Source organism: Mastigoproctus giganteus, chromosome 10 (assembly GCF_048544385.1).
Source record: "Mastigoproctus giganteus isolate SK-2022 chromosome 10, ASM4854438v1, whole genome shotgun sequence".
NCBI lineage: Eukaryota > Metazoa > Arthropoda > Arachnida > Uropygi > Thelyphonidae > Mastigoproctus > Mastigoproctus giganteus.
Genome location: NC_143584.1, coordinates 102,190,848 through 102,215,411, shown reverse-complemented (window position 1 = coordinate 102,215,411; position 24,564 = coordinate 102,190,848). Strand labels below are relative to the sequence as shown.

Here is a 24,564-nt window from a genome sequence, read left to right as displayed (position 1 = left end):
AACCACCCGCTGGCTAAAGGCAAATTTCCGCACATCTATTCTACATCTGTCCTTTCTTAATTTGAACTTATGTCCCCGTAGGTTGGTAATCTGAACAAGTGGAAGGATCCCATCAGAATTCAGCGTGCTCAACCCATTCAAGGCCTTATAGACCTCAATCAGATCACCGCGCAGGTGCCTAGTCTCCAGCCACTGCAATTTGCAGAACTTAAGCCTCTCTTGGTAAGAGAATCCCTTCATTCCCCCACCAATCGTGTTGCTCTTCTCTGTACACGATCAAGCAAATCTACATCCTTCCTAAAATGAGGCCTCCAGACCTGTACGCAGTACTCAAGGCGTGGCCTGACCATTACCTTATACAGAGGGACAATCACCTCCTTTTCCCTGCTAGCAAAATTCCTATATATCATTGACAAAACCCCATGACCCGCCCTAGCAGCCTGTCTGCACTGCTCAGAAAACTTCATATCTGACTGCACAATTACTCCCAGGTCTTTTTCATTTTCTACCACCTTAAGTGTAGTACCACACAGTTGGTACGTTTCTCTGGGGTTACTTCTACCCATATGCAGTACTTTGCATTTGTCAAGGTTGAACTTCAGTTGCCACTTCTTAGCCCATCTGCCCAAATTATCTAGATCCTGTTGCAGTAGCACACTGCCATTACTGTCATTAACAACCCTGCCAACCTTTGTGTCATCTGCAAACTTCGACATTAAGCCTGATATACCTTCATCAATATCATTGATAAATACACAAAACAACAGTGGACCCAACACCGAACCCTGTGGGACTCCACTAATAACATTAGTCCACGAAGAGCAGCACCCATTGATTACCACCCTCTGTCTTCTCCCACTTAACCATCCTTTTATCCATTGTAGCAACTTACCCTTAATACCATTCTGCTCCAATTTGTACAGTAGTCTTTCATGCGCAACAGTGTCAAAAGCTTTCCTGAAATCCAAGTATATGATATCAAAATTATTTTTTGCATCCAGTTCCTTTGTGACCACATCATAATAACCAATCAAATTTGTCAGACAAGACTTTCCCTTAACAAACCCATGCTGTGTTTGAATTATTGCTGGAGTCTTGTCTAGATGATCCTGCAATGCATCTTTAACCAGCGACTCCATTATTTTACCCGGAACAGAAGTTAAACTAACTGGTCTGTAATTACACGTGTCACCCTTCGATCCACCTTTGTGAATTGGGGACACATTTGCACATCTCCAGTCCGTGGGAACCTCCCCTGAGTCCAAGGATGCTCTCATAATTATGGCTAAGGGTTTGCTTAGTTGCTTTGCCGCCTCCTTTAAAATAACTGGATAGATCCAGTGAAAGCATTTCACTGGATAAGTAAAAGGTGAAAGCATTTCGTTGTTTGGGAAAAATATTCTGTTTTTCCCATGAAAGGAAGAAAGAGTGAGTTTAAAGAATAACCCTGTGATTAGATCAGGTTTAAATTAGATAGGGGTAGAAATGTAAATGCGTGGAAATCCTGCTGGGGTTTGCACATAAGCTTGTATATAAAAAAGTAGTACAAGGGATGATTGTAACTTGAATCAATTTAATAATTAAATAAATGAGAAGAAAATAAATAAGGTTTTCTCACCAAAAGAGGGGTTTGTGGTTGTTGTTTGGAGGAGTTGCAGACTTCCTGTGGTAGTTCTGGGTTCAGTGTGGGCCCAGTTCTGGGAGTGTCCAGCTATATAGTGAAGGGTTCTGCTGGGCATGTTTCTGTGCTAAAAGTTAATCCAAAAGTTAAATAACAAGCCAATCAGATAGTGCCCTTGTTTTCTACTACTCCTGTGGTAATTTCCTTCAGTATTAGCAGAGAACTGTTCTCGAAACCCGAAATAAGACAACACTGGAAGAGCTATACAGCCGAGATGCAGAATTCAACTGAAGAGAGAGAGAGAGAGAGAGAGAGAGAGAGAGAGAGAGACATCACCACACCCCATGGAAAGAACCCACACAAAGGAATCCCACCGTGAAAGAGAAGGAAGGAAGGTAAATCCTTCGAACAGTGTTGTTTTGGAAATGGTACTTAAAGTGGGAGATTATATTAGAGTAAGGTTGAAGTTGAAGAAACACGAAAAATAAGGAAATGTTCAGTATTGAGTTGGTTTATTGGTTGAAGTTGTAAACAAAATTGATATTGCTAAATTAAGAGAGATTACATGGAATTGTTAGTATTAAGTTAGCGACTTATGGATTGCTGTTGTGAAGAGAATTGATATTGCTGATTAAGAGGCTCACATCTGGTGAGTATGGGCTTGGCACACCCAGGGTCCTGAGCTGGATATCATCATTCTTCTCTTTCTTGGTGATTCCTTTCTACTTTTGACTATCTCTCTCTCTCTCTCTCTCTCTCTCTCAGGGTAACTCAGAAATTTTTTTTTGCCTGGTGCAGCATAAGCCTCCGGCTTCCTTGCACTATATGGCTAATAATAATAATAAAGGAAGTACACAAACTTGAGACACAATGTCAAGGAGATGTAGCCTATGCAAAAAGTATCGACTATCCCGATCATCATGTCAACCACCGGTATGGTGCCAAAGACTCTACATAGCAGCCTAGCAGCAATAGGTCTCCTACTGCTGCTATGCAGAGAACACCTACAAGGAACTCTAGAAAGTCGCAATCCTGAACACCTGTAGAATAGTCAGAGATTTTCTCGACCAACAGTAACACCAGACATTACAACCACCCTGTGTACTTGGTAGCAGTACCCGTCATGGAGTGGAATCCCCCCAGTCAAGGAGAAATAATATGAGCAATAATAATAATAATAATAAATAGAGAAATATGAGGAAGTGAATAAGATTGAATTAGTTTAGTGTTTGAAGCTGTAGAGAGAGTTGAGATTGCTAATTGAGAGAAATTTTATGGAAATGATAGCATGTATTAACAGATTAAATGAGAAAAATGAATAGATTAGATATAAATGAATACCAGTTATGTATTGTAAGTAGTTTTGTATGATAAATGACTTTTGTTTTATATTTGTGTCATTGCTCTTGAGAAACTGACAGCACTCATATAATATATATATACTCGTGGGGGGGGATATCCCTCAGCTCCTGGAAATTTAATTTTTTAACACAGTCAGGTAGGGTTTGTGGGACTTAGTGTCAGGTACTTGTGGGGCTTAGTGCTTGAGTGGAGCTGCTTTAAGAAAATCATAACAATGGCCACTGACAGCAATACTAAGGTAGAGGGAAATAAAAATTAATAAATAACCCCCCTACAACTTAGATTTATCTTCCTCACCAAGCTTAACTGTCAGTCCCTTTCTTTCATTAATATGGATATAGTGCCATAAAAAGTCAAAAAGGAAATATTTTTTATTTTTGATAAAAAGGAAATAAGATTTTTTGAAGATGAGGGAATGGGGGGGGGGGTTAAACTGCAACTTGTCTACTACTATCTCAGTACAAAACACCAAAAATGACTTTTATTAATGACTTTTGTTTTATATTTATGTCATTGCTCTTGAGAAGCTGACATCACATATAATATATATATATATATACTCGTGGGGGGGGAATATCCCTCAGCTCCTGGAAATTAAATTTTTTAACACAGTCAGGTAGCTTGTGGGGCTTAGTGCTTGAGGGGAGCTGCTTTACGAAAATCATAACAATGGCCACTGACAGCAATACTAAGGTAAAGTTTCTGGCATTCCCCCCATACTTCTTTCAACCCATGCACGATACTAAGTACTATAGGTTTTGACACCTTTCGTGTTTGGGGTTTCCATAAAAAAAAAAAAAAAAAAAAAAGGTAGAGGGAAATTAATAAATAAATAAATAACCCCCCTATAACTTAGATTTAGTTTCCTCGCCGAGCTTAACTATCAGTCCCTTTCTTTCATTAATACGGATATAGTGCCATAAAAAGTCAAAAAGGAAATATTTTTTATTTTTGATAAAAAAAGGAAATAAGATTTTTTGAAGATGAGGGAATAAGGGGGGGGGATTAAACTGCAACTTGTCTACTACTATCTCAGTACAAAACACCAATCAGCACAGAATCCAAAAGGCCATTTTCTGCCGCTAATTAAATATGTACCAAAATTAGATCCAGTTTAAACGATAACACTATTGAGTTTCTTAAGAGCTCACTTTATTCAGACAGGTAGTGTGGATGCTTATTTTTTTGATTTTAAAATAACTGTATGTTTAATAATTTTTGCTAGAATATTTATTATTGTAATAACAGTTTGATTTAAAATGTGAATCCAAGTAATTACTTGTTTTTTCCTTACTTTATTGCACCTAATTTTCATCAAAATTTATTGCAAAAAATGTTTTTCTGGTATCTCGGTTTCATAAATTAAAAATACCAAAATACCGGTATTAAGATTTTGACCGGTATTGTGAGCTGTAGTTGGTGCGCGCGCGCGCACACACACATGCCAAGTGGGAACTGCCTTGACCAATTCACTCGTGTTTCAGCTGATTGATTGCTGATTATCGCAGTTTTAACAGTGTGCTAACATCAAGTTCTTTAAATTTGGAAAAGTGCTACAGAGACATGCAAGCATTATGGAAAGTTAATGGAAATGATGCTTTGAAGAAAACAGCAGCTTATAAGTGGTTTAATTGGTTTAAATATGGACAGAAACACTGGAACACAAATCTCTCAGTAGACACCCCTCGACAGCACAAAACAACAAAAATGTCACGAAATGTCACATTGATTGGTTTAAAAATGGACAGGAAACACTGGAACATGTGCCTCTTAGTGGACACCCTTCGACATCACAAAACAAATGTCATGAAAGTGAAGGAACATTGTGTGAAGTGATAGGCAAATGACTTGTTGTTGCTCGTGAAATTGGGTTCTGTTGGTGCAGTGCACACTATCCTGATGCAAGATTCTGGGAACTTTTTGAATGTACTATGTATTGTTATAGATTTGTATCTAAAAGGTTTATTTCTCTGTATTTACTAGAATGTTGATCTGAATCGTTGCCAAATCAGGAAAATAAGAAATCTTGATAGGTTGCAGTTTGTGGAAGTAAGTAATCAGATGATTGGTTATCAAGTTAAATAAATTTGCCTTGTATGACTACCAGATGATAGTCATCATCTGGTTAATACTATAATGGTTTATTTTTAAATTTCATAATTATTTAGGTAAAATATTCTTTTAATGTTGTAATTATATACAGTGGATTCCGGTTATTTGGAATACATCAGGATAGAGCATTTTCGCCTGATTGAGTGGCTGCCCAAATCATGCAAAGTTCATGTAAATAGTTAAAAGTATAGTGGATCCCCCACTTTATGATTGATTCTCTGTACGATCAAATTAAGTTACAATGGACTCACCATAGTAAAGTACCGTTCACTATATGATATGTAGTAAGTGCCGGTCATTGTGATCATGTTTGTGAATTGAATTTTAATTCTATTAAACAGTGATTCTAATGATCAAAAATAGGAGTAATGTTATCCACAGGCTATAAAAGTAAAGATATATTAAGTACAAATTTACACTATTGCCTTACCAATTAAAAAATTAAATGATACATGAAAATTGGAAGAATATTTTCCACAGGTTAGCAAAATAAAATAAATTTGCACGTACGTGCATAGCTTAATTAATACGTATTGTAATATGTACATACTAACTGTTTATATTTCTGTTCACTGACGTTTTTTTTTTGGGGGGGGGGGGTTAAAATTTAAACAAGTAAAAAAAGATAAGCAATCAATAACAAAGAACACAGCACACACACACACACACACAAATTGCAACTAAAACTATACACGCAAGTGAGAACGGAGTAACAAGTTACAAAGCTTAAGAAATAGGAATGAAGAGAAGATTCTGAAAATTTGTTTTTTATACGATTGAAGATAATGTAAAAATCCACAGAATTCCAGGAGTTGGTATTATAGCAAATTCAATAAAATCGAGTTTACTATCTGTTTATAATAGATTGCACTAACATAAAAGCCCATTAAACCGGAAACTGCTAATTGTTTTTATTGATTTATGGTTGTAACCTCCAGAAATCCGACTGGACCTCGTGGTATGTTTGGAGACAATTGTAGGGTAATCTCGAGTGCTGCGGTCTCCTGCTCCAATTAAATGGCATGTTGTCCCAATTAAGTGAAGAAAACCCTGGCTATTTTTTCGAATAGGTTCTGTTATTTAAGATTTTCAGCCAAGGATATGTATTAATGATCTTGGTAAAACACCTCCCACCATTCCCAACACGCTCCATTCAATGCCTCCTGTGGTCTTCCGTCAAAAGGATGTCAGAAGGATTTTGACGAATCTTAATGCTAAGAAAGCTCCAGGTCCCGATGGTATTTTTCCACTTGTTCTCAAAACCTGTGCTCCTGAACTTACTCCTATTCTTTGCCGACTTTTTTCACTTTCTTATTCCAAAGGTGTTTTTCCCTCTGCTTGGAAATTTGCTCATATCCAGCCAGTTCCTAAAAAGGGTGACAAATCCCACCCATCCAGTTATCATCCCATTGCAATTACTTCTACTCTTTCTAAAGTAATGGAGAAATCAGTTAACTGCCAACTCTTAAACTACCTAGAAACCTTCCGTCTGATCAACGATCACCAGTATGGATTTCGTCAGTGTCAATCCACTGGTGATATTCTAGCTTATATTACCCATTTATGGACTAATTCAATGGAAAGGTTCGGTGAAACACAAGTAGTTGCTCTTGACATCTCAAAGGCTTTCGATCGTGTTTGGCATAAAGGTCTTCTAAAGAAGCTTCCATCTTATGGTTTGCCAACTGTTTTCAGTAATTGGTTATCCAGTTTTCTCTCTGATCGCTCACTGAGGATGATGGTAGATGGCTCTCTGTCTTCTAACTTCTCCACTAATGCCGGTGTCCCCCAAGGTTCAGTTCTTTATCCCCGCTCTTTTCCTCTTGTATATTAATGACCGTCTTCCATTGGCTGGAAATCCTATCCATAGTTTTGCTGATGATAGCACATTGCATTCCACTTTCCATTTTGAGAAACCTTGCCCTGCTCAATCAGCTTCAACTTCTCGAATATCTGCTACCAATTCCTTAAATGCCGATCTTCAGGTAGTTCTCCAGTGGGGAAAGACAACTTAGTTGATTTCAACCCTTCTAAGACTCAGTCTTGTCTTTTATCTCGCAAAAAGGATTCTTCTGCTCCTATGCTTATCTTTAGTGACACTCCGTTTTCTAGGCAAAATGATATATCTCTTTTGGGGATTACCCTGACTTCTAATCTCTCTTGGCACAAGCACATTACAAATATTGCTTCTTCTGCATCTAAAAAACTTGGTTTTCCTCTTTCATTCTCGGCATTACTTTTCTTCCAAACAGCTGCTCACTCTGTATAAATCGCAAATCCGCCCTGCCATGGAATATTGTTCCCACATCTGGGGTGGTGCCCCAAAACCTCTCTCAGGTTTCTTGATTCCATTCAGAATAGGGCAGTTAGGTTAATTAATGATTCATCTCTAACAGAGTCTCTCCACTCGCTGTCTCATAGACGTACTGTTTCTGCTGCAAGCCTCTTCTACAGATACTTCCATGGGCACTGTTTTTCTGAATTGGCTTCTATAATTCCTGCTCTCTCTTTCAAAACAGTCTGAACACGTGCCGCCACCAGCCAACATCCATTTACTGTCCAACTTCAAACTCACAGAACCAACTTTTCATCTTCCTCGTTTATTCATTCAACTGCCGTTTTCTGGAACAACCTTCCTTCATACGTATTTCCTGAAAATTACAGTCTACAGAAGTTCAAGTGCAATGTCAACAAATATCTTCTTTCGTCTTCTCAACCTCCAACCCAAGCACGGTACTAAGTACTATAGATTCTAATACCTCTCGTGTTTGGAGTTTACATAAAAAATAAAATAACCGGAATTCACTGTATTTGATACTTCTTTTCTGGATAATACGAATAATATTCCCCTAATATTTAATAAGTAAATATAATCTTTGTCATTCTTATTAGCTTTCTGTAGCCTAGTATTTCTCAATATTACTGTTAAACTTAGCTTTTTTCGTATGAAGATAAACCTGGGTTGGATGTTGACTGACCATTGTGAGTTGTTCAATCTGCCTACCATAAAAATATGTATGATGGTTGCTCTGAAACTAATGTGACCAAATTTTTTTCTTAGATACTGCAGGTATCCTAACTTAAACTGTAGGTTCAGTACTCCAATTACTTACATTCATTTTTCCACATATTTTCCATTGCTTTTTATACATTTTGTCCACTTTACCATAGCTTATACGTGACTCTCATAAAAGTTTCTCTCAGGCTCCATGAGTGACTTATTGACCACCACAATTATGACATTGCCATCATTGAAGGTTCTCCCAAGAAATATAACCTTCACAGAGCTGAACAAGTGAAGGTGCAATGTTGCAAAATGAGGTGTGTATGTATGAGGAGATTTGGCAGAACTGCCCACCAAAATTTCACAGTCTGTACTGTCTTTATGCTGGTATGGGAACCAAAACTTTTGTGCTGAAATAAAAATTTTCTCTTCTTTTGCTTTACCCTTGTAATATGTGTTTTCGGCTACTTCACTATCTCCATTTAGTGATAGAATTGATTTTGTGAACCCCATTTCAGGAAGTCAACAAGATGATCCTCCTCTCTTGTCTCAAAGAACAGAACCCATGATTCTTCCATTAAGTTGGCTGAGCCTTTAATTTCTACTTTTGACTCTGATTCATGTTGGCATATCCAGGTCTCATTTTTGGTGACAATGCTATCAAGAAAAAATCATTGCCTGAGATCTCATGCCTCTGATGTTAGAATTTGTGGTACCTTCTGGCATATAATTTCTGGTATCCAAGATTATTCAGAATTGTTTTCAATGTACTGATTTCTATTCCCAGTCTTACACACATTACCCACATCTTTATGTGCTGGCCTTCATAAATCAGGTCATGTTGTTTTTACTTTCCACTGTCGTTGCAGTTTGAGGACAGCCTGGCCTTTGCTTTTCCTTTAAACCACCACCAATGACTTGCCTAATCCACCTGTGCTCACATCGGTTGACATGTCCACCATAAAAATTCTTCAGAAGTTGGTGAATCTCAGTGAGTACAATGTTCTCTGCATTCAGGAACTCAATAACACACCACTGCTTTATGTGCACATCAGTCTTCCTCCATTTTCACATACTGCAGCCCTACCATCTGTTGTGCAGTGGTAGATATTGGGATGTAGCATTTGTACTTTTACCTAACACCATTACATTTTGTGTGCAACATCACATAAGCAGGGAAAAAAATTCAGAGGTATAAGTTTTGGCCTCTTGATGTGGGCAGCTATACGTTGTGAGGGGGGGGGGACCTCCCAGTGATGCTGCTGGTATTCGAGATAACATCACTGGGATCCAGTGACCACATCCTAGATTCCAGACTACTGTCATAGGAATCCAAAATGTTTGCTGTGTTTTGCAACCCATGGAAACTCGGAAAGGGGATCCTGGTAGTTGAGGGGCCAAGCTTTGCCACTCTGTCTCTGCTTCAACAAGATGGGTGATGGCCTTAGATGGCTCACTCAGGATCAACTAGCTAGTGGGTTTGCCTGCAAAGGTAATCCCTGTTGATGCCGTGCCCCTATTCCCACTGTCTGAGAGACAGGATTCAAGTTGGTGTGGGTGTCTGGGTATCCCTGGTTTTCCACTCCTGAGGGTATTTAATGCTTGATGTGCAGTGGGCATCCATTTGGGCTCCATGTTGTTTGGGGAGCCGGGTACTGAACTGAAAAAAAAAAAAAAACATGCATTCTGATGTAAATTTTTCTGGGGGCCCAACACAGTCCTTATTTGCGAACATCTTGAGTCAGATATCACCGCTGCAAAGAGACCCAGAACAGATGCAGCTTCAGGGCTTATACCTATGTTTCCGATTATGTATTCCAAATCCTAGAAACCAACTGGGAAGGTGTCTCCCAGTTTTACACAGAAGGCTTTAGAGGGATTGGCAGGTACTCCCAAGTCAGTTAAGACTTGGGATTAAACAGCTAAAAGAATATTCATGGAAGACACATGGAAGACTGCTGCACAAATTGGAGCAGTGTGGCATCGGAGGCAAATTGCTGCTATGGATAAAGGGATGGCTGAGTGAGAGAAGACAGAGAGTGGTAATCAATGGACACTGCTCTTCGTGGACTAATGTTATTAGTGGAGTCCCTCAGGGTTCAGTGTTGGGTGCATTGTTGTTTTCTGTATTTATAATTGATATTGATGATGATATATCAGGCTTAATGTCCAAGTTTGCAGACGATACGAAGGTTGGCAGGGTTGTTAAAGACACAATGACAGTACACTGCTGCAATAGGATCTAGAAAAGTTGAGCAGATGGGCTGAGAGGTGGCAAATGAAGTTTAACATTGACAAATGTAAAGTACTACATATGGGAACTCTGTGGTACCACACTGACAGTGGTAGAGAATGAAAAGGACCTGGGGGTAATTGTGCAGGCAGATATGAAGTTTTCTGAGCAGTGCAGATGGTCTGCAAGAGTAGCTCATGGTGTCTTGTCAATGATATACAGGAATTTTTCTAGCAGGGATAAGGAGGTGATTATCCCCTTGTATAAGGCAATGGTCAGGCCTTGAGTACTGTATAGAGGTCTGGAGGCCTCATTTTAAGAAGGACGTAGAACTGTTGGAACGAGTACAGAGAAGGGCAACAAGATTAGTGAACAGAACAAAGGGTTGCTCTTACGAAGAAAGACTTAAGTTTTGTAAATTACAGCGTCTGGAGACTAGGCACCTGTGAGGTGATCTGATTGAGGTGTATAAAGCTTTGAATGGTTTGAGCATGCTCAATGCTGATAGGATTCTTCCTCTTGCTCAGAATAATCGGCTGAGAGGGCATAAATTGAAATTGAGGAAACAGTTGTAGGATAGATGTGCGGAAGTTTGCTTTTAGCCAGCGGGTGGTTGATTGCTGGAACAAACTTCCATCTGTCGTTGTAGAAGTTGATAGCTTAAATAGATTCAAGGTAGAACTTGAGAAACATTTGGAGCGAGCGGATGGGTGAAATACGGAGGTTTTTTTTTTTTTTTTTTGGCTGATGCTGTATAAGCTTGCTTTCTTGCATCATGTGCCCTTGCTAATGCTAAGAGATTTTGCTTTGGAAATCTCTTAATTGAAACAAAAAATGAAAGATATTCAGAGCAACTTTTTCCAAGCAACTGCTATTGGAGGAATATCAGTCATTTTAATGCAATGCAAAACATTCAACTGATTGCGAGGTATGATTTCAGAGTGAGACTCCTCAACATCTCAGAAGGAGGAAATCTGCACTGAAATGAAATCCCATGCAATAACAACAGCTAAAAGAATATTCATCCACATGGATGGTAATCTAGTCCTAACAAGAAATGTCATCCTTACCTCTAACTCTACAACATTACCTAATTCTATTGCTGCCAGTTATATTCATTGCACGATAAGGCTATACATACCAAACAGTCCGATGTTATAGTGTCAGGAATATGGAAATTTGCATATGGCCTGTCGTGGAACTCTCCTCCATGCCCTATGCAGCACTAAAGATCACGAGAACAAGATATGTTCAGCCATGAAGCAAACTGTATCAGCTGCCAGGATGAGCTTCTGGCATAATCCTGAGCATTCCAGCAGAGGAAAAGAAAATTCAGAGTTATTCTCTCTCTAACTTATGAACTCTTGACCATGTGGTCATCCTGGAGTATAAACAGAAAATTTATTTATTTAAAACAGAGTTTAACCTCTCCTATCAAGAAGTGAGAAAGGTGGTGAAGGCAATAGCTATCAAGAAAGCTGTGTACACTCAGAAGGTTGCAGAAAAGCATTCTATTGGAATACACCTTTTGAATTTTGAAAAGCCTGTACAAAAATCTCAGTCAGCCCCTACTCCCATTTCAATATCCCTTACTGCAGCACTTCTACAAAACCAAAAGCGAAGTGGTAAAGAAAATCCATTCAAGCCACCATTACCACCTGTAAGTCAGGAACAAATGGAAGAAGAATTTAAAGAAGTGTCTGATGAGTCAATCCTGGGAATCCAGAGAAAAAGACACCAGAGCCACTAAACTCAAATGATGTCAAAGTTCATTCAGTGGGATTGTGACGGACTTTTCCAGAACCTTGATGATGACATCAAGGCTCTCCTGTATAAGCACAAACCAGTTTGCTTCTATCTTCAGGAGACTTAGCTAAAGACAGTGGATAAACCAACCCTCAAATTATATGACCATTCATAAAGACAGAATGGTGGATGGTCCTATGCATGGAGGACCATTTATTGTTGTGGGAAATTGTATTCCCATTCAGCCAATTTTGCTCCCTACTTTGTTTGATGTGATCACAATTTATATGGGATATTCCTAACCGTTTGCTCCATTTACATGCCACCTGAGACTGACATTTCCCAGGAATGCTTTGATGAACTTATTTCACAGTTGCTACCTCCTGTCCTCATCTTGGTGATTTTAATGGTTACAGTTAATTATGGGGTAGTGCTTGATTAATAGAGCACATGCTAGACCATATTGACTTCTCCAATTTAAACTTGGGTACCAGTACATACTTTCATTAACTCACAGTGGTTTTACTGTCATTGATTTGTACATTTGCTTCCTTCACTCTATTCTCATTATATACATGGAAGCTAACCGAAAAACCTTCTTTGGATGATCACTTTCCATGATATACACTCTAGTCAAACCACAACCATGCTCCCCCATTCGGGCACCAAATTGGAAGTTTGAACAGGCCGACTGGAGTGCTTACAAATGGCTGGCACACTTTGATGTGCTCGCAGTCAATCAGACCTCGATCAGTGATGCAGTAGCATATGTCACAAAATGTACACTGATGAGTACACTTCCACAAATCCACAACCATCTCCAAGCAAACAACATTGACCCATAGCCTTGACTAGCTGTTTATGTGAAGTGCTAGAATGTATAGTTAATGCTCAACTGCTATGGTATTTGAAAGGAAATAATTTATTTTCCAAAACATATAGTGTGGGTTTTGAAAAGGTAGGTCTACTTTGGCATCTAATTTGGCATCTAAAAAGGTAGGCATCTAATTAGGCCTGAAATGTAATATCCACGATCCCTTTCTGAAGATAGAATGTCTGGTATCGGTTTTATTTTACATTGAGAAAGCATATGATATAGCTTGGATATTTGGCATTTTAGAAGATTTCTGTAATTTTAGTCTGAGGGAAAATCTCTCACTTTTCATTAAGAACTTTTTATCGGACCAGACATTTCAAGTTTTGGTCAAGAACTCCCTTTCTGTCAAGAGGAGGAGTTCCCCAAGAATCTGTTTAAAGTGTTACACCCTTTGTTGTCAGGATAAATTCCATCACCTTGACTTTGATTTGGGGAGGCCTCCTAATATCAAGTTCCCCCTGAGTAGGACTGAACATGTCTTTGTTGGAGAAATTGTGACTTTGTTGTTGTCAGCCCAGTCTTGCAGGATAGTGACTGCTCTATTTGCAGAGTTCTCTAATTGTGCTCGGGAGTCCTCAGCAAGCATCAGAATAAGATCGTCTGCGTAAGCCTGGGATGTGACATTTCCAAGGTTGAGATTTAGGAAGCCATCTAGGACGACATTCCAAAGAAGAGGGCCAAGAACGGAACCTGTGGCCATCCTCTGCGTATCAACTGTGATACGGAGCAATATGGAGTAGTGACTGTGACTGATCTGTCTGAGAGGTATGTACCGATGCATTTGTATAGATTTGCTGGCAGGTTAGCCTCCTGGAGCCTGCCGAGGACACTTGGCCACCAGAGAGTGTCAAACGCCCCAGCAAAATCTATTGCGATGACGAGGAAGTACTTTCGGTTGGTTGTGGTTGCGGCGTTAACAATATTTTCCAATGCATCTATGGTGGAGTGTCCTTTTCTGAACCCGAACTGATTTCGGGATTGAAGGCCTGCGTTTGAGTAGTGAATTTCTATCCGATTTCGTAGAAGGTGTTCCATCAGTTTGCTCAGTACGGACAGTAAGGCTATGGGTCTGTAGGACCCTGGGAGATTCTGCTGCTTTGTTGGATTTTTGAGGATGAGCCGAAGTGTTGCCATTTTCCAGGTGTGTGGGAAATAGCCTTCTTTTAGCCACTGGTTAAATAAATTTAGTATTTTTTCTGGGATAGTCTCAACTGCCTTTTTTTACGATTTCCGGCTCTAATAAGTCTGCACCTGGTGATTTCCTGTTTCTTAGTTTGGCGGCTGCAATGTCCAGTTCGATCCTAGTAAAGGGCTTCTCCTCTTCGATTGTTGTGTAGGTACTATTTCTTAGGCAGAGCGATGTTTGTTCTGGGGTGGTTGGATCCAGGTGTTTCTGGAACATGGCATCTAGGATATTATTGATGGATTCCTGCCATGTTTTGGTGTACTCCCCTTGTGGCTTCTTGGTTGTGGGGATGACTTCGTACCTGGGGAGTGTATTTGTGGTCACTCTGTAGACCACTCCCCAGGGGTTGTCGTTTCCAACTGTGGATACTAGGTGCTCCCAGGAGCGTTGCTGTATATTGATTCCTGGCCGTTCAGTACTGTTGTTGTAGTGCTTCCACCTCTACTGCAGGCCAGCTACGCCTGGCACGTTGAAAATTTTTTCGGCAGGTGTTTACCACACGTCTGAGTTGTTGTAATTCTGGGGACCACCAGGGAACAGCTCCTGGAGTAGGTTTTTTCCGCTTTATGGAATTGTTTGCTGCATCTGTGATAAGCTTGACAATTTTAGCTTGGTGTCTATCTGGGTCTAGTCCTTCTGTGTCAAGTGCTTGAGCAGCTGTACGTAATGACTCCTGGACGAGAGGCCAGTCTGCCTTCTCAACAGCATATCTGTGTTGCATTTGTCTATGTACCGTTTGTCTATTTAGTTTCCGGTTTAGTTGAAAGGTAATTGTTCGGTGATCAGATGAGGTGCAGTCTTCTCTGACAGTCAAGAATGCAGTGTGGCCCGCTAGACATCTGGTAGCCAAAGTAACATCAATCGTGGCCTCCCACATAGTGTTTGAAAATGTTGGTAGGTTGTTTGGCTTGTTAAGGATCATATAGCAACTGTTTGCCAGATACTCCTCCAGGTGTTGTCCATTTACTGCGCCACGTCGCTCCGGTGTTTCACTAAACCACGCCGACGAACAGCAGTTTGCATCAGTGCCCACTACGATTTTAGTGTTCGGGAATTCCTCCAGAACATTTTGCAGGTAAGTTATAGCTGGGAGGATATCTTCTCCTGGCCGACAGTAAAGCGATACTGCATAAAATTCGCCCAGTGCAGTGATGACATGGGCACATACAGCCCACGAGAGACAGTAATTTGTGATTTTGGTGACTGTGTGGTCTGGATTTCTGATTAGAATGGCCACCCATGGCGTTTCATCATCAGTTTGCACGATTTTGTACTTCAGGGGATATCCCTTGACCTTCTTACTGTGCGTATATGGTTCCTGGATGAGCAGGATATCCAGGTTTTCCTCGTTTGCTGTCCTGGTCAGCTGCGCGGCAACTGCCTTGGACCTCTGAGCATTTAATTGTGCAAATAGTACTCTGTTGTTATTATATGGTCTAAGATGTGTACCCATAATCGAGTCTCAATTGGTATGTACTCCTTGCTTTTTGGTATATAGGGCACTTATTGTCCCTGATGGAGTGATCTGCCTGCAGCTTTTGTGACTTGCAGTTTGCACACGTAGGTGGTTTGTCCTTTTTTGGACATGATTTAAATTCGTGGCCTTGCTCAGTGCAATGGCCACATGTAGGCTGGGTTTGGGCACAGGTATGTGTAGTGTGCCCAAAGCGGCCACATCTAAAGCATTTGGGTACAGACACATGCTCCCTGTAGCAGTGGCTGCCCCACCGCTACAGGGAGCGGTGGCTGCCCCAGTTTATAAATACTCTATTATGCTGGCGATAGTTCCATGACCCAGTTTGTGACCATGCCTGATCTGGATCTTGTTTGATGTTTTGGTGTTATTAGGCTTATGGGTTCCATGTCTGGGTGATCTTACTGGAGGTTTCTTGTATAGAGTTCATCCTGCAACATTTCTGGGGGCATACTCTAGAGTATGCCAGGGGTGGAAGGATGAAAAAGAAATCCAAAAACTAAAAACAGAGCTGAACATCTATCAGGAGGCCAGAAAATGCATCTAGCCAATAAATAGCAAGCTTCTGGGAAAAGTAACATCGCTACTCAGACTGATATGACTATTCCACCAAGGGAGTTATTTACTCCCATTGTGTGCTATTTATTAAGTTCCCAAAAGCTCGCCCAAAAATCACAGCCAACCGCCATTCCTATATCTGTACCTTTTAGTGCTCCACCACTTCCAAAACACAGTGCCAAAGAAATGTCAAAGAAATTGGAACAGCCACTAATATCCAAGAAACAACGGATGTAGAAGATAAGGAGGTACAGGATGAGTCTGTCCTGGAACTTCTTTCTGAAAGAAGAAGAAGAAGATATGGATACAGGCCAATGCCCAGTCTTTCCAAAGAGAGATAAATCCAGGACTGAGAAAACAAAGCCCTCAGCCCTTTGGAAGCCACTGATGGACCCAATAAATCTAAATAATGCTACATCTAAATTTATACAATGGAATTGCTGTGGATTCCATAGAAATAGTGATGACATTAAGGCTCTCCTGAGTAAGCATGAGCCAACTTCCTTTTGTTTACAGGAGACGTATTTAAAGGCAAATGAGGACCCTTACTTATGTAACTGTTCAGTTATTCACAGAGACAGAGCTGGGGATGGACCTGCCCACAGAGGAGTTGCCATCCTTGTGGGTGACAACATCCCCTTTCAAGCTATGCCACTTACCACTAACCTAGAGGCTGTAGCAGTTTGCCTTAGACGCCTCTGTAGCCAGGTGGGAAGGAGCAGCAGAGCGTAGCACACGCTTCTTGATTAGACAGGGATTCAAGCCCGTCACCACCAAATACGGAGGATGCGGAAAGGTCAAAGGGAATGACCACCGCATATTCCCGGAGCAATATGGCCTTAGTTGCTAATGCTTCTAAAAACCAAATAACAAACAGTTTGCCTTACAATAGGATTCCTCTTAACTGTTTGCTCCATCTGGTCTGTCTATTTGCCACCTGGGAATGACATCCCCCAGGCAGACCTTGATGATGTCATTAAGCAATTGCCACCCCCCCCTTTCTATTATTAGGGGATTTCAACTGATTTAATACTCTGTGGGATAGTTCTGACATCAATAGAAGAGGTCAGATTATCGAGTGATTGTGTGAAAACAATGATCTGGCCCTTCTAAATGTGGGATCTAACACCTTTTTCTCTATGGCTACCTGCTCTTTTACTGCCATTGATCTTTCCTCCTGCCTCTGAGTACATGGGAGGTTGAAGAAAATCTTTATGGTTGTGATCACTCCCCTGTTTTATCCACCATTTTTAATTGGAGACAATGCCACCAGTTGAGGATAACATTTTGGAAGACTAATCATGCCAACTGAAATGCCTTTTGTTATCTGGCAACGTTCAGCCAGGAGCCAATTAATGAGTCAGTAAAGCTCATCACAGAAAATATTGTCCAGACAGTGGCAGTTGCAAACCCAAGGACATTGTCCCGGTTTCCATGTTTTCCAAAACCATGGTGGAATGGAGAATGCACAGCAGCTAGGAAGCTCAAAACAAAGCATGGGGAATCGTTACCCCCACCACAGATAATTTAATAGCCTTCAAAATGGCACGTGCAAAGCACGGTACATCAGACATCAGAGCCAAAAGTAATCTTGGATCCAATTTGCGTCATCCCTCACACAGACTGCCAATTCCAAAGTCATCTGGGACAAAGTTTGGAAAATGAAGGGCAAATACACCTCACCCTTCATTGATCCTGGAACATAATGGATGTACAATTGCAGACCTCACTGCAATTGCAAATACTCTCGGGGAGATATTTGCTGAAGTGTCTTCAGAAACATCATACACCCCAGAGTTCCTCGCGCTCTAACAAAGATCAGAAAAGCATCACCTGAAACTGTCTTCTAACAAATGTGAGGACTACAATCAGCCCTTTACACAATGGGAGCTGAAAGCAGCATTTGCACTGTCCAAGGCAAGTGCTGTTGGGCCAGATGACATCCATTATGAGATGATTTAACACCTTTCATCAGAATCCATGGATCGTTTGCTCTGTCTCTATAAGAATCTATATTGAAGAGATGTTTCCGGACTCATGACACATGGCAACCGGCCTTCTCTTTCCGAACCAGGAAAGGATCCAAAAATACTTAAAAATTACTGTCCTATTGCTCTGATGAGCTGCTTGTGCAAGATCCTGGAAAGAATGGTCAATGCTCGCCTTTTGTAGTATTTAGAAGCCAGTGACCTCCTTTCCAGGATACAGCGTGGCTTCCAAAGGAACAGGTCAACACTCGACTATTTAATCCGCTTGGAAACATTTATTCGTGATGCTTTCCTGAAACACAAGCACGGGACATCAGTTTTCTTTGATATGGAAAAAGCGTATGACACGGCTTGGAGATATGGAATTTTAAAAGATATAACTTTGGTCTTAGAGGACACATTGCCCTCTTTATAAAAAAACTTCCTTGCAGACCAGTCTTTCCAAGTTCGTATGGGATCCACCCTCTCCTGGCCATTTTGCCAAGAGGAGGGAGTTCCACAAGGATCAGTTCTAAATGTTATGCTTTTTTGCTATCAAAGTTTACTCTATAACTGAACAACTTCCTCCAACTGTAAACAGTGCCCTCTTTGTAGAAAACTTCAGCATCTTTTTGCAGTCATCCTTATATGCTTCTCTTTATTCTTTATTAACAAAGAACAGCAAGCGGCCCCTAGCCAGAAACTGGCAAATCCGCTATGTACATGCATAGATATATATACAATGATATATATATGATACAATATATAATGATACATACAATGATATATACATATAATCATGTTAACTACAATGTTATAGGTGTGATGAACATGTATCATGTTCACAGAGCAAATCACATCACGTAATTAATCAGAAGTATTACTTGTGTCCCAGGAACCACAAGACAGCAGGCTTTTCCTATCCTAGGAAGAACGAAAATATGTTGATATGTTGATAAACTTGAGAAGAGTTGCTTTCTTTTAGTGAAAACAGCAGAGCAGAACTGTTGTAGAGCTGAGAACGATTGAGAATTTTTTTTTTTTGCAGTCATGCAATATGAAGGTCATTGAAAGACAATTGTAGCATGCCATTGACCACATCAACTCTTGGGCAGTGGCTAATGGTTTTAGGTTCTCGCCACAGAAAACCATCTGCATACACTTTTGTCAGAAACGGAACCTTCACCTGGAACTTAAACTTGGACAAAACATCATTCCAGTAGTATCCGAGACAAAATTCTTGAGGCTCATTTTCAATAAGAAGTTGACATTTTTACCATATATCTGTCAACTGCAAACAAAGTGCACAAGAGGGATGAGCCTCCTACGTACTATCTCCTCCAATAAATGGGGAGTAGACTGCTCCACTTTACTCCGCCTTTATTGTGTGCTTGCGTGCTAAATTAGACTATGGGTCCCAAGTGTACGCATCGTCTAGAAACAGCATACTTAGGTGGCTAGACCCAAGACATCCGTATTGCTACTGAATCATTAAGAACATCCCCTCTGTCCACAGTTTATATGTTGAAGCAACTGAACCACCACTGTCATTCCGATGACGCTGTGGTCGCGGAAGTGTACGGACGCATCTACACGAAGCTCCACTTGATGTAAACGGCGGACGACGATATTGCGCGATCTTCGATTTAGGCAAGTATTAGAACATGGATTTTTCAGGTTTGAAGAGTATCACAGATGAAGGTAAGTAAATTAAGTCGGGCAAGAATAGTTTTTGTGATTGTATTTGCCTATTTTTGCTCTTTTGAGAGTGATTTTGTCCAGCGCGTACAGCTTCAGCGGTAGCGAGCCCACTGGCATAGCCACTGATTTGAATACGTCTCAAAAGTCGAGAAATTTGAATATATTATACTTGAAACGGCTCGTGATAAGGTTATTTTGTATGGAAAATATAATACTCCTGACAGAATTAACTTATACTTAGTTTATAAAATAGTTTTCTTTGTCTACAGGCGTTTCCCGCCAAAACCTGAAAATCGCGATTTCTGATTTTTAGTGGGCCTACACTGGAAATAAGTACCTCAAACCACTACTTAAAACGTCAGAAAATTGCTAAAAGTGAATTTAATGCAGAAATTATGTCTGAAAAATCAAATAATGACAAAATTCTGGACAATGACCTAAAAGACTCCTCTGAAAATGAAGCTAGAGTGCTCAGGGAGAAAGCCCCTGTTAATGAGGAAAATGGTAACGAACTGGATAGCTGGCCTCCTGGCCCCCTCAGTATTAAGAAGGGCAGGAAAGGAAAAAATCAAGAAACTATAGAAATTCCAGAGATGCAACAAAAGACAGAAGAAGAACTAAAACTAGACTACCTAACAAATTTGACTGACCCCATCAAACAGGCAAAGGAAACCAGAGTGTATCTAGAAGAATATATGCACAAGCAAACCAACAGGATTACTTCTGCAATTAGGCTGCAGATAGTGAACTGTTGATCACTGCTTGAGCAGCGCCTGATAGAATTAAACACAGAGAACCAAGTGTTAAAATCAAAATTAGAGGTTACAACTGAGGAGAAGAACAACTATAAAACAATGAACACACTAACCTATGCCCAATGCGCAAAGGTTAATAGCAAACAGGACATAACTAAAGCAAAACAAATAGCTACTAAGCAACCTAATATAAACAAGGAAAGCAACATTGTTATTCTGAAAGCAAAAAGTGACTCTACCCATAAAACCAGTGAGGCAGTTAAGGACACAGTGGTAACAAAGCTGAGGCCTCATCTGAGAGAAATAAAGATAAACAACATGCGGAAAATCAGGAATAATGGAGTCCTGATCGAGGTAGCAAGCAAAGAAGATCTAAGAAAAATAGAAAACCATCCTGAAATTGAAAAACTGGGCTTGGTCCCTGAAAAACCAAAAGGGAAAAACCCTAATATTATAATCTTTGATGTACCTGTGTCAGTAATAGAAAAAGAATTCATGATGGATATCTACTTCAAAAACTTTAACAATGAAATGACAATAGATGAATTTGCTGCTGAATTCCTGCTGAAAAGAGCAACAAAAAACAAAAGGAATGGACAACTCAACATAATTGCGGAAATTACACCAAAAATTTGGAAGGTATTGCAGGGACAACAGAGAATCTATGCTGGCTGGACCAGTCACAGATTTAGAGAACATTTCCCTATCCAAAGTTGCTTTAACTGCCATAAATATGGTCACATTGCCAGAGACTGCACTCAGAAAGAACCTGTCTGTGGTCACTGTGCAGTCACTGGCCACGATTACAAAAATTGCAAAAATAAGTCTCAGCAGCCAAAATGTGCTACCTGCAAGGCAGCACGGATGACTGACTATACACATAGTATCAGGGATGATAAATGCCCCAGTTATAAAAAAATGCCAAAACTTATACAATCTAGGACCAACTATGGGCCAGATTGAAAACATAAATGTGACTAGGGCTCTAAATCTTGTCCAATTGAATGCTCAAAGAGCAAGAGCCGTTGTAGATCAGATCAAACTCAAATTGGAAGAAAATAATATAGATATCTTGGTACTCCAGGAGCCCTATGCACATATGGGTAGAGTTCAGGGATACCCAAGAGACTATAAAATAATAGAATACACCTCAGGTGTCCCTTCCACAGCAATAGTAGTTAAAAATACTGACCTTACAGTCACAAAGGTGGGTCACCTCTGCTCCCCAGTGGGAGTGTGTGCCCATATTACCAGTGCTGTAGGACAGTTTTACATTATTTCACTATATTCCAGACCAGGTGAAGATATAAATCCAACTATTGAATACCTACAAGTAGTCACAAACTTGCTACCTACTGCAAATATCATAGTGTGTGCTGATGTCAACTGCCGGTCAGCCTTATGGCATAGCCGTACAGAAGACAGAGCAGGCACACACAACGGCCAGATACTTTCAGACTATATAGCCACCTCACCCTTTCAAGTGCTAAACCAACCAAATAACCTCCCAACTTTTAGCAGTACCGTGTGGGAGAGTGACATTGATATCACTCTTGCCACCAATTCAATAGCTTATAAAATCACAGACTGGTGTGTCCAGCCAGCCTAGACCACATCAAATCACAGAGCCATTTCCTTCAAACTAAACAGGCAATTACAAACAACCCAACACTCTCTGTTGGATATCAAAAGGTATAACCTTAAAAAGGCAAACTGGCAGATTTTTGCAGAACATACAGCAGCTGAGCTGCAAAAACAGGAAAATGAGTGGTCTAGATCAGGCAACTGTAGCCCGGACGAGCAAGCACTGACTATGACAAAAATTTTAACAAAAACAGCAACCCTGTCTATCCCACGGAAAAAACCGAGGAAGCAGACAGTTCCCTGGTGGTGCCCCGAACTGACTATACTCAGAAGTAGGGTACACCAGGCACGGAGACATTTTCAAAGAGCCAGAACATCTTGGTCACAAAATGAGGTGGATGCACTGAGAGATTCTTATAAAACTCTCAGGAATCAGTATACAGCCCTCATAAGAGATAAGAAAAAGGAATGCTCTAAGCACTTGGTGGGAACTACTGGAAACAGTAACCCTTGGGGAGTTGTCTACAGAATAGTGACCAACAAGCTGCCAAGAGGAGATGTCTTAGAAACTACTGTCAAACCAGATGGAACCCCAACCCTGTGTTGGGTGGATTCTGTAAATAACATCCTAGACAGTATCATTCAGACTGAAACTGGAAATCATTCCCCCACCCACCTCGACATTATAAAAGAAAACACTGAATATGACAATGCCAATATTGAACCTCTGTTCACTATACAAGACTTAGAAATAGCACTATCTAAAACCAAAAACAATAAATGCCCAGGTTTTGACCTCTTAGAGGTTGAGATTATCAAAAAATTAGCAGAAATAGCACCAGATAAATTAATAGCACTATATAATAACTGTATGACAGAAGGTATATTCCCAAAAATATGGAAACAAGCTGTGTTAAGGTTAATCCTGAAAAACCCTGAAAAACTCCCTACTGATCCCAAATCATATAGACCAATAGCCCTACTCCCTGTACTAGGGAAAATATACGAAAGATTAATATACAGCAGATTAGCTCAATATTACACAGAAGCAGGCTTGCATTCCAACAATCAGTATGGTTTTAAGCAGAGCAATTCTACGGAGGATGCCATGCACCACCTACCGACAACAGTTAAAAACAGAGGAGAAATATATGCTGGCAATCTCCATTGACTTTGCTGGGGCATTTGACTCACTCTGGTGGCCTAGTGTCCTTAGGAGACTTCTCCAGGCAAATGCCCCACAAAACCTCTATAAGGTAATAAACAGCTACCTTACAGACAGAAGTGTCTCAGTACGCACAAGGTTCCAGGAATTGACACGCCCTGTGAATAAAGGCTGCCCGCAGGGATCAATCCTTGGCCCTTTCTTTTGGAACATTGTTCTGGATGAATTTCTGGCCTTGGATCTGGGCCCCGTGGAAAGCCTGGCCTTTGCAGATGACATGATTTTCCTTGTAAAAGGCAACTCACGAGTGGTTGTAGAGCAAAGATCAAATGCCGCCCTCTTGCAGCTGCAGGAGTGGGCACAAATGCACATGCTCAAAATATCGCCTGAAAAAACCAAACAAATACTTCTAAAAGGTAATTTGGACATAAGAAGACGTCCACAAATCAAAATTAACACAATCACTATAAAAATGGTAACAGAACTAAAATATCTTGGAGTGGTCTTTGATTCAAAATTAACTTTTTACCCCCATTTGATCTACTTGGCGAAGAAAGTGAGAAATTATGCAGGTATGATTGCCAGGATCAGTCGAGCAGACTGGGGACTCAAAAGAAAGACCTTGGCAATCATATACCGTGCAATGTTCCTACCTGTTATCACCTATGGAGCCGGTGCGTGGTTCATCCGCTCGGCCATAGTAAGAAATAGGAATAAATTAGAATTGATACAAAGGACAATACTACTCACTATTACGAGAGCATGTCGCACAGTAAGCACACCTGCACTACAGTTGCTGGCCGGAACTCTCCCACTTTACCTGGAAGTAGCCAAAAGAGGCTTATATTATAGATTTAAAAAGGGCATACCCACAGAATTTCTGGGGATAGCCCTTGATACAACCAATATCTTCAATGATGAAAGAAAAAGAATAGCCACAAAGCTCCACGAGCTATGGCAAACAAAGTGGGAGCAGGAAACCAGAGGTCTGGTCACCAAACGGTTTCTGCCACTGGTGTCAATGGTTAGCCCAAAGCCACCTAAGTGGTATGCCCCTGGACTTTTTACAACATTTATATTGACACGGCACGGCTCCCTAAAGGCGAAACTAACCTCCTTAGGCCTGACCGATGACCCAAACTTTGACACAAATGAACCATCCCTATCACTTTGCCATAAAAAAACTACACTATGCAATTAAACTGAAATCTTGGCCAGA

The 24,564-nt window shown here is 40.5% G+C and overlaps 1 protein-coding gene across 6 annotated transcripts in view; it reads left to right on the top strand.

Moving 5' to 3' along the window:
- sds22 (protein phosphatase 1 regulatory subunit sds22) overlaps positions 1-24,564 on the top strand; it is a 289,557-nt gene that overhangs the window by 97,699 nt on the left and 167,294 nt on the right. For 5 of the 6 annotated variants that reach the window (XM_090383791.1, XM_090383790.1, XM_090383786.1 and 2 more), the window contains exon 5: positions 4,967-5,032. The exons of the other annotated variant lie outside the window; for it this stretch is intronic. In XM_090383791.1, the coding sequence (XP_090239917.1) occupies positions 4,967-5,032 (66 nt within the window). The remainder of the gene's footprint in view (positions 1-4,966; positions 5,033-24,564) is intronic. 6 annotated transcript variants of the gene reach the window in all.